This window comes from Meles meles, chromosome 4, assembly GCF_922984935.1.
Source record: "Meles meles chromosome 4, mMelMel3.1 paternal haplotype, whole genome shotgun sequence".
Taxonomy (NCBI): domain Eukaryota; kingdom Metazoa; phylum Chordata; class Mammalia; order Carnivora; family Mustelidae; genus Meles; species Meles meles.
Genome location: NC_060069.1, coordinates 109,916,560 through 109,930,381, shown reverse-complemented (window position 1 = coordinate 109,930,381; position 13,822 = coordinate 109,916,560). Strand labels below are relative to the sequence as shown.

Below are 13,822 nucleotides of genomic sequence, written 5' to 3'. Positions count from 1 at the left end.
TTGGTTAATGTTTTAATACAGGGCAAAGGATCCTGGACTGAGACTTAGAAGTCCTGAGTTCTAAGTTCTCATCTCAACACATTCTAAGCTGGAAATTAGAGATTAGAATGTTCACTACTTTGAACATTGTCCTGACTGATGATTTTTTTTTTTTATAATGAAGATGCAAAGCTCGTCTCATGTTCTAGGTAACATGCAATATGTTTTTCTCTGGCTGAACATTGTTCATTTTATCTCTTGTAGTAAGAACTATCCAGCATGATGCTCTGATGCATGACTAAACTGGTAAATATCATTGGAATTCTATGTATTCTCAGTTGTAACAAAAGCTATTGTGATCCAGATGTAGCTGGAAAAGTTCTTCCTGTTATAAACAAGATAAGGTGGATCCAATCCTCCATTCCCTAGATTTTGAAGGGCAAATATTCTCTTCACTACATTATTTTGTGAGGCTTATATTCTTAAGTTTCTTAACCCTGAGTTTTTGCTTATGGTAAATTATTTCAGTCTAGCTGTGGCCTTGACATCTCATATGCACTGTACCTGACTCATACAGATAGGATACACTGCCTGATTAGTTAATTTCCCCAAGGAAAATGTGTTTGAGTGTAGGAGACTTCATTAAAGTTTTCAGAAAATGAAGAAATTTATATCCAAATCAAGCCTCCCCCCCAAAAAAAGTCATAAATTTATTGTTAGACATCTCTGATAAGCAAAGTGGATAATGATGAGCAAAGTGGAGAGGAATGAAGCTCTAAAATCAAATATGTTTTCCTCTGGCTGAACATTATTTATCTGACCTCTTGTAGTAAGAAGTAGCCATTATGATGCTCTGATGCATGACTGAACTGGCTGGTAAATATCACTGGAATCATCTAGAATCAAAGTGCCTGGGGTAGAAAAGAGGCTTTACCATTACTCTGAATCATTATGTGACCTTCATGTCTCTAGGCTTCAGTTTCTTTATGAGCAAAATGAAGAAGCCAACAGCACCAGTTTTTGAGGGGGGAATTATTTCATTAGTTCATGTAAGTTGTTTAGAATAACCTAATATACAGTAAGTGATCAGTAACTTTGGTATTTAAAGTATATTTAGAGGACTTCAACTATTTCCAAACTCATGTGATTTGGCCCATGCCCCTTCCTCTCTCTTAGCATCTTTCCCTTCATTCCCCTGCTAAACTCCTATTTATTTTTATTATTTTGTAATTCTTATTTTAATTTTTACTATGATGATTAATATAGAGTAGCACGACCATCACTTTTGTGGTCTCAGCTCTATATAACTAATAGCCTTTGGAGTTATTGTCACAAGAGGCTTATCAAGGCATTTTCCTAAACTAGGACATATTCTTCTGTAAAAGGGACTCTGCAAACAAATATGTATCATACATACACGTATGTGTGTGTATATATGTTGCTTTCAGAATTCCATACATGTGCATGGGTGTGCAAAATATCCTTAATTTATAAAATATATTTTGATCCAATCTCACTGTATACTTTTGAAGTTAGTATTCTACTATGTCATCAAACTTTAATTATCAAAGTGACTTTTGTTCAAAGTCAGTTGCTGAGTTAAGTGCAGAACAGAGATTTTAACTAGACTCTGATTACTCTCCAAAGCCAGAGCTCCAGAGTATAATAATACCTTTCCAGTTATTTGTGTGATATCACTTAATCCTCACCAGTCTTAAGAGGGTGGCACTATTGTTATCACTTTTTACAAGTAAAGACACTAAGGCTTTGAGAGGTTAAGTGAGTTGACCAAGAACGTGTAGCTATTGAATGTCAGAGCCCAAGTCAGTCTGTCTTTATCTACTTTATTTTTATTTTTATTTTTAGCGATTAAGATGTTTAAACACCTACCCCAAAACAGGGTCAGGTAGACAGAGTGGGGGATCCAGATTGACTATATAGTTAGGAATGATTTGTTGCAGTAGAAGCTACTTAAAGTTTCTGTTAAGAGAAAAACAATTTCCTAAAGGAATTCTATGAGATCCCTTCGGAATGCCAACAATTCAAACTTAGCTTATGAAACACTGAATTAAAAGGCATTTGTCTCCTAGCATTAGCCTTCCTATTGGCTCACATGATGCAAATAAGATGTTGATATTAAATCGAAGCAGGAAAAACTACTTATTTTGAAAGGAAAAATGTAAGAGCTCTACTTTAGAATATTGTTGCTATAAAGAGAACTGGGAAGACAAGACAGGCAGGCTTCTGACAAAAAAATCACACCTGAAGATGGAGCTTAATAGTTTCCAGCATAAAAAGATAAAAGAATTCAGAGATCACTGGTGGTATGTGTGTGTGTGTGTGTGAGCTCGCATGTGTATGCTTGTTTTAATAAGCTTCTCTGGCCTCCAACTCCCCTCACCCCCATTAGCTGGTGACTCGAAGCCTCTGATGAAAGCGCGGTATGTGACGATTACTAGTTGGCATTCTCTGCTGGAGCTAGCCTCACGCAGGGGTGATCCTGTGATGCACGAAGGGCTATTTAATGCCCTGGCGAAGTGGTTCAGGGACCACGATTTTATAATGCTTCCTGGAAGAGAGTTGTGATTCCGCATCCCTGATTTAGAGCCACTTAGGGCTCCGGCAACTCCACCCCGGAGTTCCAGAGGAAAATATTCCTTCATGGTCTCTGTCTGACCTGAAAAAAACACAGCTTCCCGATGTTCCGCCTGGGAGACGGTTCAATCCTTAGAAACTGCCAGAGAAGCCTGTCCATCTGCTGGGATGCCCGGCTTTCTGGAACGGACGAGGAGGAGCTTGGCTTTTAATCTGAGTAACTTGAGAGGATTTTGTTTGTAACTTAAAAATCGCCGCTTAATTAAAAAAAAAAAAAAAAGACACACGCTCTGGCAAGTAGACACACTGGGAAAATCCGTGTGACGAAGTACAGTCTAGAAATTCCTCACTTATTTTCCCCGGGAAAGAGTAAATGTTTTCTATTTGGTGCTGCGCAGTCGACTCAAGGGATCTGCCTTCAAAAGAAGGTACGCTGGAGAGGTGGGTTTGGGGGAGGAGTGAGCCCAGTATTTGGATTGCCCCCGGCCGACCAGTAGCTGCTCCCGTTGACTCTCCGTAGGCGAGAGACCACCTCTGCCACCCCTTCTGGACTTTTCCTCCTCCCTCGCCCCCCACCCCGCCCCGGGAATTCTCCACCCCCACCGTCCTGCCCCACCACTCTTCATTGAAGATAGAGCTGCAACATCACCGCCGTAAAATCCCTGAGGAGCGAGCCACTGGAATAGGAGACTGGGACAAGCGCTTTTTTGAACTCTGTCGAGGCTGGTGGGCACCAAGAAATGAGCGTCGCACATAGAAGGCGAGGGTAACGCTACTGGAGAGAGGCTGTCCCGCGGGCCCGCCCGGGCGCGCGCGGCTCCTGCGTCTGCTCTCCATTGGCGAGCGTGGCCTCGGGGGCGGAGCCACGGGAAAGCCCCTCCTACTCGGGGGGCCCAGGGATCCCGCGAGCGCCTCCCCAGCGAAGCGCCAGTGCTGGACTCGGTCTGCGACTCGGTCCTGCAGCGCCTCTAGGCTGCAGGTCCGTGCTCCAACCACCTGCTCGGCGCCGAGTCCTGGGAAGAGGGGAGGAGAGAGGAGAGAGGAGGGAGGGGGGAGGCGGGAGGGAGGAGGGAGGAGGAGAAAGGCAGCTTACACACGCCTTCCAGTCCCTCCACTCGGAGCTGCCCGAAGACCGCTGTTGCCGCCGCCGCTTTTACTGCTACCGCTCTGCCACCTGAGGAGACCGCCTGGACTCGCTTCCCTGTTGCCCTCGGCGATTCCTTTCTAGCACCGGGCTTTTTACGCGCACTGCCACTGCCATTATTATTATTATCCCAAGAGAAGGAGAATACCAGACCAGCCTAAAAGAACCGCGTACACCTTTCCGAAATACTCAAGTGTCTCCAGGGAGGAGAGGGTCGTCGGTGCCGGGAGGAGCAGCCCAGGGGCTAAGGAGAGGTGCTGAAGGAGAGGGAGGAAGAGTTGGGGCACTGCGTGGTGGAAAGTTGCTTGCGGCGGAGATCCGAAGGTCCGGCGCCCCACAGCCCAGGGGGGCGGTGTGTCTGGAGAAGCCGCTGCCCCTGCGTTCGGACCTGCGAGCTCGCGGGCAGCGCGGGGCCGGGGACGACGCCCCCTCCTGCGGCGCGGACTCTGTCGGTGGCTCCCGAGGAGGAGGAATATGGAATCGAAGGCGGGCCCCTCCTGCCGTCTAGTCTTCTGCCTCTTGATCTCCGCCGCTGTTCTCAGGCCAGGTGAGCAGGGGCCTCAGGGCAGCCCCCGGCCGACGTGGGCCGGGGGCAATTTCCTACGTTCCGGGCCAGGGCCTCGCACCTCGGGGGCAGTGCGCGCGGGCGTGTGGGGGAAGTAAGGAGACGGCGGTGCAGGCACAGGGTTGGCCCTGGGTTCAGTCACCTGTGCCGCACGTTTGGGCCCGGCCGGTTGGCTCAAGTTTGGGCAGGGACTGGGGGCATTGGGTAAATCTCCAGGAACTTTGGGTGCTGCTGGGGTTGGGGCTTCAGGGCTCCGCAGGCAGGATTCCTCTGGATCTCTATCCTTCCCCCTGCGGCTCCCGCCTAGGCGGCGAGCCCTTGCCCTCTGACAATTCCTTCAGTCTCTGAATATCAAAAGTCCACGTCACTGCGCTCGGGGCAGTTTTCCTTTCGCTTAGCTCCGTGGCAATAACTGCCCGCACTTTTTCGTATTAAATCCCCTGGTAACTTCCCCTCCGTAGGAGGTGAAGAAGGGAGGGGTGGAAGAAAAAGGGAGGACTTTGATCACTCCCTTAAAAACCTCCTACAGCTTAAATCCTATCTTGAACGCCCCCTCCCCCATTGTCTGGGTGGGTAGTGAGTGTAGGGGTGGGTGGTGGTAGGCAGAGAACACAGCCTGAACTGGAATTAGCATCCAGGGTTCTGAGACCTTAGTGAGCGATTTGTGGATTTTTTAGGACCTGTGATTCAGCCTCAGTTTTCAGTTGTGTACTGAGCCTCAGAAGAAAAATAGGCAAAATCCCCAATAACTAAAATATATAGTCGGGAATCCCTTTCCTACCCTAGGGACGGCCCCTGGGGCTGTCATCCTGAGACCTATCTGTCGGCTGAAGCGAGTTGGTCCTTACGGGGCATCTTGTACATTCGCCTTCGGTTGGTGGAGCGTCAGGTTCATTTTGTCGCTAGACTTGAGGATTTTTTGGAATTTTTTTCTCCTTTTGAAGTTTTATCTCCAGCCCTTCGTAGATGGACATTTGCAAGTAAAATTCCACTTCCTGGTTTTTTGTTTGTGTGTGTTTATGTGTGTTTCGGCTTCCGTTTGTTCTAGTGCTTTTTCTTTAGTCGTTATTAAAGAAGGATTCACTTCTCTTTCGCATCTTTAATTTCTGCACATCCCTTCAGTTGTTGGCAAACTGAGATCAAAACCATAGGTTTGAAAGCCTCTGGATCTCTCCCAGGAAGAGAGGGAAAGTGAGGCTGGGGGCTAGAATCCGAAGATCACAAGTGTTTGTGAACTGCTGCTACTGTGTTTGCTAGTGGTGGTGGTGCGGGGGAGGGGGGTCCCCTCTCCGGATCTCTTTATGATAAAGTTACATTTCTGGGTGAGGTAATGAGCTCACCTGCAGTTCTGAGGCTAGAGAAAGAGGCGTCTGTGACAATCTCTGGCTCTGAGACGGAGCCTGTGAAACGCTTGTAGAACCAGATTTTAAGCAGGTGGGGTGGGGTAGGAACACCCGGTGGTGGGAAGGGGAGACCCCCCTGACTTTGGCACATTGTGTATTTCACTCTTTCAAGGTCCCATTGTCCGATGTGGGAGGAGAGGGTACTCACTCTGGAGCCCAGGGGAGACGGGGGTTGAAGGGGTGAGGTCGTTAGCAAAATGCAAAGATCCACCCTCCCACAGCTGCTTTTCAGTTTAACCCTCTCGTCACTTTGAGAGTGCTGTCTCACCTACACCCACACCCCGGGACCACTCGCACACGCCCAGTTCCCCTTTCCGTGCGGTCGCTCTGGGATTTATTTTCCGTTGAGCCACCTCGGGGGACAGATTTTTCCTCACACTGAACTGCTAAAAAGGGAAAGGTTCCCCTTTCAGAATTCCTTCTACGTGATTCGTTTGGAGCCACAAGCTCGCGTCTCCAGCCAGTACCCAGTGCGCGCTTTGGGTGAGCTGGGAGTGATCTCGCCGCGCTGCCGTCCTCGGCCGATCCGAGGATCAGAAACCTCAGTCCCTCAGATCCGTGCTTTCCTTGAATTTATCGGGCTGGCCTGTGTGCGTGTCACTGTGTTTTAAAAAGAAAGGGTTGTGGCACTAAAAGCGCCTTTTCCAGACTCAGGACACAGGTCCTGTAAGGGAAGTGCGCCTCCTTCGGAGCCCTCTGCATAGCTGAGCCGGGTGGGGCTGCCAAGCCCATAGCTGGCTTAATCAAAGGGACTAACTGACTTACCCGCCTGCTGCCCTTCATTTCCGGAGCACTTTTAGTAGTGTGTGTCGAGACCTAGAGAACAAAAATTCGAGTTTGTGAAACTGCTCCTTCAGGTCTTTCGGTCTGTGTAGTGGCTACACAGTCATTGAATGGTTTAGGCATGACATGTTACCTGTTTTGAAGGGAGGGGAGAATATGTAGGAACCACAGAAACGGAATTCGGAGATAAAGGCAATGAAGTAAGTGCTCAGCATCCGAGGAAACAAGAATCTCATTATCCTTGTAGAAAGAGCGTCAGCCTGTGGTGACATTCTGTATTGCTTTAAAAAATGCTTTCCTTGATTATTTACAACAAAGAGGTGGGACCCCTGCAGTTAACTGTTTCTTCTCTTGGGTAATTTGTGTTCATGCCCTCAGGAATTTTTCTTAATTTCTCATTGATACGAGGTTAATTCTAAGACATAAGCACACTTAAAGCTCCCCCCCCCCCCACCCCCAACCACCCAGTTGGATGTTGTTCTCAACACATTCAGTTTTACCTCAGTAGGCCTTGGGGAAAGCATCAACTCAAATGGTGTCCTTGCAGACTGCCTGATGTGGGACTACTAAAATGTATTAATTTAAAAACTGCAAACTGCTTAGTTGCCAGTAAATATTGCTTTTTCCTTGATGATTTATTTAATCCAATAGCAGTTTACAACTTAATGGGGCACTCTTTTCAGTAAACTGCTTTTCTAGGCTTGGCTCAGCATCATTCACCTTTGGGCACCTGAGCAAGTTATTTAACATTTTCAGGCTTCTGCTGTCTCATGTGTAAGTAAAACAGTGGACTAAGGATCTATTCTCTCAGATCTCTTTAGCTCAAAACTGTTTCTGATGACCTAAGGTAAAAAGCTGATTTGGGCAAGGCAGAGTCATTATCCAATTGTATTTTTCTAATGCTTTCAGACAGACTGAATGGATACAGTTCATATAAATTGTGTTGCTAGAAAATGGCTAGGGAACCCAATTGCAAATTTTCCATGTTTTTTCCTACTTGTATAAATCCATTATAATATCTTGTGCTTAGTCCTCCAGGCCTGAACAGGGCTATTAAAAAAAAAAAAAAAAAAAAAAAAAGTAATGGAGAGGAATTTGTCTCTCACTGTCCTGGGAAAAGAGACCCTAACAGTGGGAAAGATTTTTAGGTCTCAGAAAACTCCATTAGGGTAACCCATCCCTCCTGGAAGATTGCCTCTATTTAAACTACATATGTGGTTCCTAGAATGAAATGTAAGTGATGATTGATGTTTGTATGGTCATGCGACAAAATCTGTGTGTATATCCTAAAGATGCCCCTAAACAAAACAGTTGACTTACAAGGTGGTTTTAAGTGCAATATAGAAGGAAATAGAAAATAAAAGTTTTCCTGTGGTATTAATATCTATACAATTCCAAAATATTTTTGTGACACAATTCCAAACTTTTTTGGACTTTTTAGAAAATTCAGTCTAGCTTATCTTTTTAAATAGAATTTTGGAAGAGAATGCTTGTTTCCTGTTAACTTATTAAAAAGAGGAAAATCAATAAAAACCTACTTTCATAGTCTCAAGTGTTACCAGAAATTATTATTTTTTTTTATTTGAGTCAGCACTCATGTGTTCGGTTTTCAGTTATGCCATATAAGAATGTTCTGATTTTGGGAAAGCTGTTTTTCTGTTCCTTCTTATTTCCCATTTGTAAATTTTCTCCCTTTGTAATGTATGGTTCTGATTTTGATGAAATTAGTAATTCCCTTGCTCAGCATTTTGAATTTTTCAACGAAAACATGCTATATTAAGACTTTTATTTTATTTTTAGTGGAAAAACACTGTTACATTTAGTTATCACCTTGACCACTTTTTTAAGTCAGGTAAAATGTCTGTTTTCTTTTCCTTTTTTCTCCTTTTTCTTTTTTTCCCCTTATGTTTTCATGTCACTAAACATAGGCCTTTGTAAAATTGAGCAGTAAGTTGTCAGCATTACTTGGTGTTAGATGGCAGTATTTTGTCATACAGTATCTTAAATGCTTTATGATCACCTTGTCTCATAGTCTTAAACACACTTCCTTCTGTTCTGGCCATTTATTTAGCATAAAACATCACCAAAGAGAACCAGCTTTCTGAAGCTGTTAACTCAAGCAGATACATGCATATAGATCCCAAATATGCAGGAAAGCAACGCAGGTGCAGCTATGATAAAATAGTATGTATAGGGCATATGGGTGGCTCAGTAGGTTAAACATCTGCCTTTGGCTCAGGTCATGATCTCAGTTACCTGGGATCTAGCCCCACATTGGGCTCTCTCTCCCTCTGTGATCTCTCTTAGTCTTGCTTTCTCTCCAATAAATAAATCTTCAAAAAAAATTTTTTTAAAATAGCATGTACACATAGAAACTTGAATTTAACTTTTCTCAAAGTCAGTTTTATTCTTTGTTAGATTTTCACAAAGTCCTGTTTCATTTCTTATACTTGAATGTATGTGGCATATTAGGAAATGAGATAATTCAGTGCATATTGAAGAAAATTTCTTTGAGTGGTGGGTGATGACTTTATTTATTTACTCTTGGATATCACCTTTTTATTTTCAATAAGAAATGAAAAAGGCCTGGAAAAATATTCATTTATATTTCTCTCTCTTTATTTTTTTTTTTTAATTGGGGCAGAATTTTCCTTATGGAGACCAAAGTCAAGACTAATATATATCTTCTATATTTAAGAAGAGGATATTATTGTCTGTTGGATAAGGTTAAATCCTACAGTTATTGCAAGTATCCTTATAGTGTACAAAGTATTATATATTTGGAGTTACTGATATTTTCATCCAGTTGATTTCTCTGTTTAAATAACAAAATTTAGGGGCGCCTGGGTGGCTCAGTGGGTTAAGCCGCTGCCTTCGGCTCAGGTCATGATCTCCGGGTCCTGGGATCGAGTCCCGCATCGGGCTCTCTGCTCAGCAGCGAGCCTGCTTCCCTCTCTCTCTTTCTGCCTGCCTCTCTGTCTACTTGTGATCTCTCTCTGTCAAATAAATAAATAAAATCTTTAAAAATAAATAAATAAATAAATAAATAAATAACAAAATTTATATGCTTCTCTCCCCAACTTATTACTAGATGTAATATCTTATATATTTCAGCCAGGACTAGTTCCAAGTGTGCTGTGATATTCAGTAATTGTTTTATGATAACCTATTATCATAGTCCATTATTGTAGTGTATGTTCTAAGAATGAAATTAGCTTTTAGTGCTTACTCTCTTATTTATCCAGTTGGTTCTCAGTTATCCATAACATTCAAGGATGTGATCAAATCAGTCCAATCCAAAACAGTTCTAATCAAAGGGTTACTTAATTTGTCTTTGAGTTTAAGTATTTGAATAAACATGTCTGTGTCTAAGAATTTATAGTATTGCAACATACTGAAACTAAACTGCAGGAGAATACATTAATCAGAAATTAGACCCCTGTCCACCTTCTCTGGCTTGTTAGCCAGCCCCTCCCCACCACCTATTTCCCCTAAAATTTCCTCTTCTATTACTCCATGAACCATACATCCCAGTATACACATGACAGTCCTGTTTATCCTGATGTCCTGATTCAGTTATTAATGGTACCTTATTTCACCCTCAAAAGTGCAATTTGGATGACAAATTATATAGCCACCATGATTATTAATGGCATGCTTGTTGTCTGTCTTAGACTACTTAACTATAAGTACTGTCATCCTGACAAAGTGCATATTTCTAACTTTTTAAAATTTATCAGTTACAATGAAATATCAACAAGAGGTCACAAAGCTCCTTTAATATCAAGTATAGGAGAGATGTGAGAGGTTATTGCAGTGGATGTAAAACATTAAGGATCCCATGGTTTGGCGTGGAAACCAAATTGAACTGCTATACCAAGAGAATAATGATGTTTGAAATTCACCTGGGAGCGATACTTCTTACCAGGGAAGGCTGATTTCAGTCTGATCCTGAAAGCCCTTCTCAGCCATTTGCACAATTCCAGTTCTGTTCTTCTTTGAAGTTTCTCAGTAGCTCCACTATTAATTTGGATTTAAAAATAATTATCAGGGATACCTATACAATTGAAGGAAGCGCTTAAGTCTTTTTGTACATGTAAACTACAGTTGTATCAGTTACAACTGGTGAACTGGCTTGGGGCAGCCAACGACATGCCTATGGCAATTCATGCCAAGACTTTCTATTCCTAATTAGGCACCCATGTGTTGTTGGTTCATCTATATAAGTGTTTCAGGTACTCAGAAAACCCCCAAAGGGAGTGGCAGTAGAAAAGGTCGAGAGAATATTATTTAAGCACACAAAGTAAAGGATGCTGTGGTTTTGTCCTCATTAATAAGGCAGAATGAAGGGAGAGGACATTGGTCACGGTGGCTAAAACTCTTGTCAGCACATTCCCAAGTATTTTCCCTAATGGTGGGGGATTTATGGGTACGGAATTTACCTAGTTCTAAATCAAGAAGAAAACATAAAAACATGTATAGCTAGTCTTATTAAATTTTTGAACCATAGTACATCAAATAACTAGGTTGTGTAATAGAGCACTCCAGAACGTAGTGGTTTAAACAGCAACCATTTTATGTATTTCATTATTTTGCATTCTGGCAATTTAGTCTGGAGTGTTGGGTGTTTTTTTTAGTTTTAGTCAGACATCTTCATTTTACTATAATCTGCTCCATGTCAAGCTAGGCAGCTTTGCTTCTGGGAGTTGGCTGGTTGTAGTTCAGGGAAAATTGACTCTTCTCTAATAGGCTTCCCTAGGCTTGTTCTCTTGGTGGAAGCTGGGTTCTAAGAAAAAGCAGAAACATGGAAAGCTGCTTCTGGCAAACCATCATTTCTGCCACAGTCAGTTGGTGAAAACAAGTCCCAAGTCCAGCTCATATTCAAGGGTGGGGAAATCATCTCCTCCTGCTGACAGGAAGGAGCTAAAAAAAAACACTTGGCAAATAGTGTGGATAAAGACCAGGAGAGAGAATTAGTACCATTTTTGCAATCAATCAACCAGTGAGTGATGTGACAGCAGCAAGTATCCTTACTTAGCCCCATATTCATTGTTTATATCTTCCTCTTCTAGCTCCTTTGGCAAGAAATATGAGAGATTATAGAGGCTCAAGCAGTGTCAATAAAAGCACTATCCTATGGCTGAACCCTTATCTTCTCCTGAAATAAAATTATGAAAAGTTAAGTGTGTGTGTGTGTGTGTGTGTGTGTGTGTGTGTGAGAGAGAGAGAGAGAGAGAGAGAGAAAGAAAGAGGAGAGAGAGGGAGGGACAGAGTGGGAGAGAGTGCACACAGTGTTGAAGGGTTAAAGGCATGCAAATCATGGTTAGAGTAAAATGTGATAGAAGAGGTATTGTTGGAAAAAATGAGAAATTGCCCTAGATGTTCATCTGGTTCAGTTTTCTTCTTTGGCAGCTGAAATAGATGAAGCCACAGGTTAAAAGATTACCTAAAATTCCATAGCAAATTAGCTAGTTTTTCGAGACAACAATGTTCTTAGTTTCATTTATGTCTAAACTCATAGATTCAAGGTTTGGAGCTATAGGACCTAAAAATTACTTAGGTACTTGCCTGCGTGTCACATTGTTATCCAGTCCAAGATTAAAACTCATGTAAATTAACTTGAGATGAATACATCAGTGTATGTTAACTAAATGGGATTAAAATAAAAACTTAAAACAACTCATGGAAATTAACCATATGTAACACCATTCAATAAATGTTTATTGAGTGCTTAGTATGTACAAAGCATTGTGCTTGGTGCTTCGGATACTGCAATAAACCTAGTGACTAGGTTACACAGACATCTAGTGACTTAACTAGACAGTTAAGGTCTTGTCACGCCAAGAAATTATGTTCTCTTTGGGAAATAGACATCAGTCGACTAATTATATAATTTGCTAGAAGTTTTGCTAGGTACTACAAGAAAAACTAAAGAACATTTTACATCAGAATGTCCAGATTTGGCCTGGACTTCTGGAAAAATTTGGAAAGGTTCTTTCAGGAAGTAACATCTGAGGTATGTGTTGAGGAATAATCAAGCAAAAGACATGGGCTGAGAGAATAGCATGAGTTACGATGTCAACATGGGAAAGAGCATGGCTTCTAAGTCCTGGAGGTCACCAGGAATTCTTTGAAGTTCTTTGAATACTTTTCCTTGATTTCCCTAATTTACTCACCAGTTGAAGGGTTCGGAGAGGATCTGTTCGATCTTATTCAAATAGTTATATACAAGCAAATATTTGCATATATACTTCCACCTTTAAAAAAATCAAGTGGGAACATATTACACATGCCATTTTGTACCTTTCCTTTTTTACTTATCAGCATGTTTTGAAGAATAAGAGATTATCCCATATCAGCACATATAGCTCTACTTCATTTTAGAAGGTATATTGGATTTTATTGTACATACCGTAATTAATTTAACCATTTCCCCAGTTCTTGGAAATGCAGAATATTTCCAGCCTTTTTTGTTATGGACATGACTGTAGTGAACATCCTAATATGTGTTCTTGTGCATATGTGCTGTTATGTTGGTAGGAAATGTCCCGAATGTGAAATTGCTGTCAAAGAATATATGCATTTTTCATTTAGAAAAAATTCTAAAATTACAGTTCAAAGAGCATATACTCTATTATATATTTGGAAGCTGCTAAGAGAGAAGATCTTAAAAGTTCTTATAACAAGAAAAACATTGTAACTGTGTCGTAATGAGGTGTTGACTAAACTTGTGATAATCATTTTGCAATATATACATATATCACTGTGTTATACACCTAAAGCTAATACAATGGTATATGTCAATTATTTCTCAATTAAAAAAGAGTGTATATATTTAAAATCCCAACAAGAGCACACGGGGATGCCCCTTCTGCATATTAATAGTGCAGACTTATGGAGAAAGTATAACTTAAAAAAAACCCAACAGGATAGTAAGTTGATTCTTATTTATTTAAAACTATGGGAAAAATGAGAATTATAGGAATAATAGGCACACACATGCTCACACATGTTAGGCAAAAGCTTTAGATAGTTCGGTGCTTAACTTTATGACACATGTATCAGGGCTGAAAATGGGTGAAAGAAGTACATTTATTATGAATTATTATCATTGCCCTTTCCACGTTAAGATGGCTAACTTTTAGAGCATAAACTATGTAAGTTCATATTTCCTTTCATTTTGGAAGATTTATACTCTATGGGATCAGATTAACTAAAGCAGTGGATTAAGAGACAATAACATGTGAGCCTTAAGAATAGTTGATATTGTTTTATAATACACAGATGATTCCCAAATATTTGTGTTAGTTCATTGTAGGTATGATATACGTTATGTAGGTGAATTAACTAATG

General features: G+C 41.7%; 1 protein-coding gene across 2 annotated transcripts in view; it reads left to right on the top strand.

Moving 5' to 3' along the window:
* The first annotated feature begins 3,643 nt into the window (after window positions 1-3,643).
* ALCAM (activated leukocyte cell adhesion molecule) overlaps window positions 3,644-13,822 on the top strand; it is a 212,176-nt gene continuing 201,997 nt past the window's right edge. For both annotated transcript variants that reach the window (XM_046002918.1, XM_046002916.1), the window contains exon 1: window positions 3,644-4,265. In XM_046002918.1, the coding sequence (XP_045858874.1) occupies window positions 4,193-4,265 (73 nt within the window). In that variant the 5' untranslated portion in view covers window positions 3,644-4,192. The remainder of the gene's footprint in view (window positions 4,266-13,822) is intronic.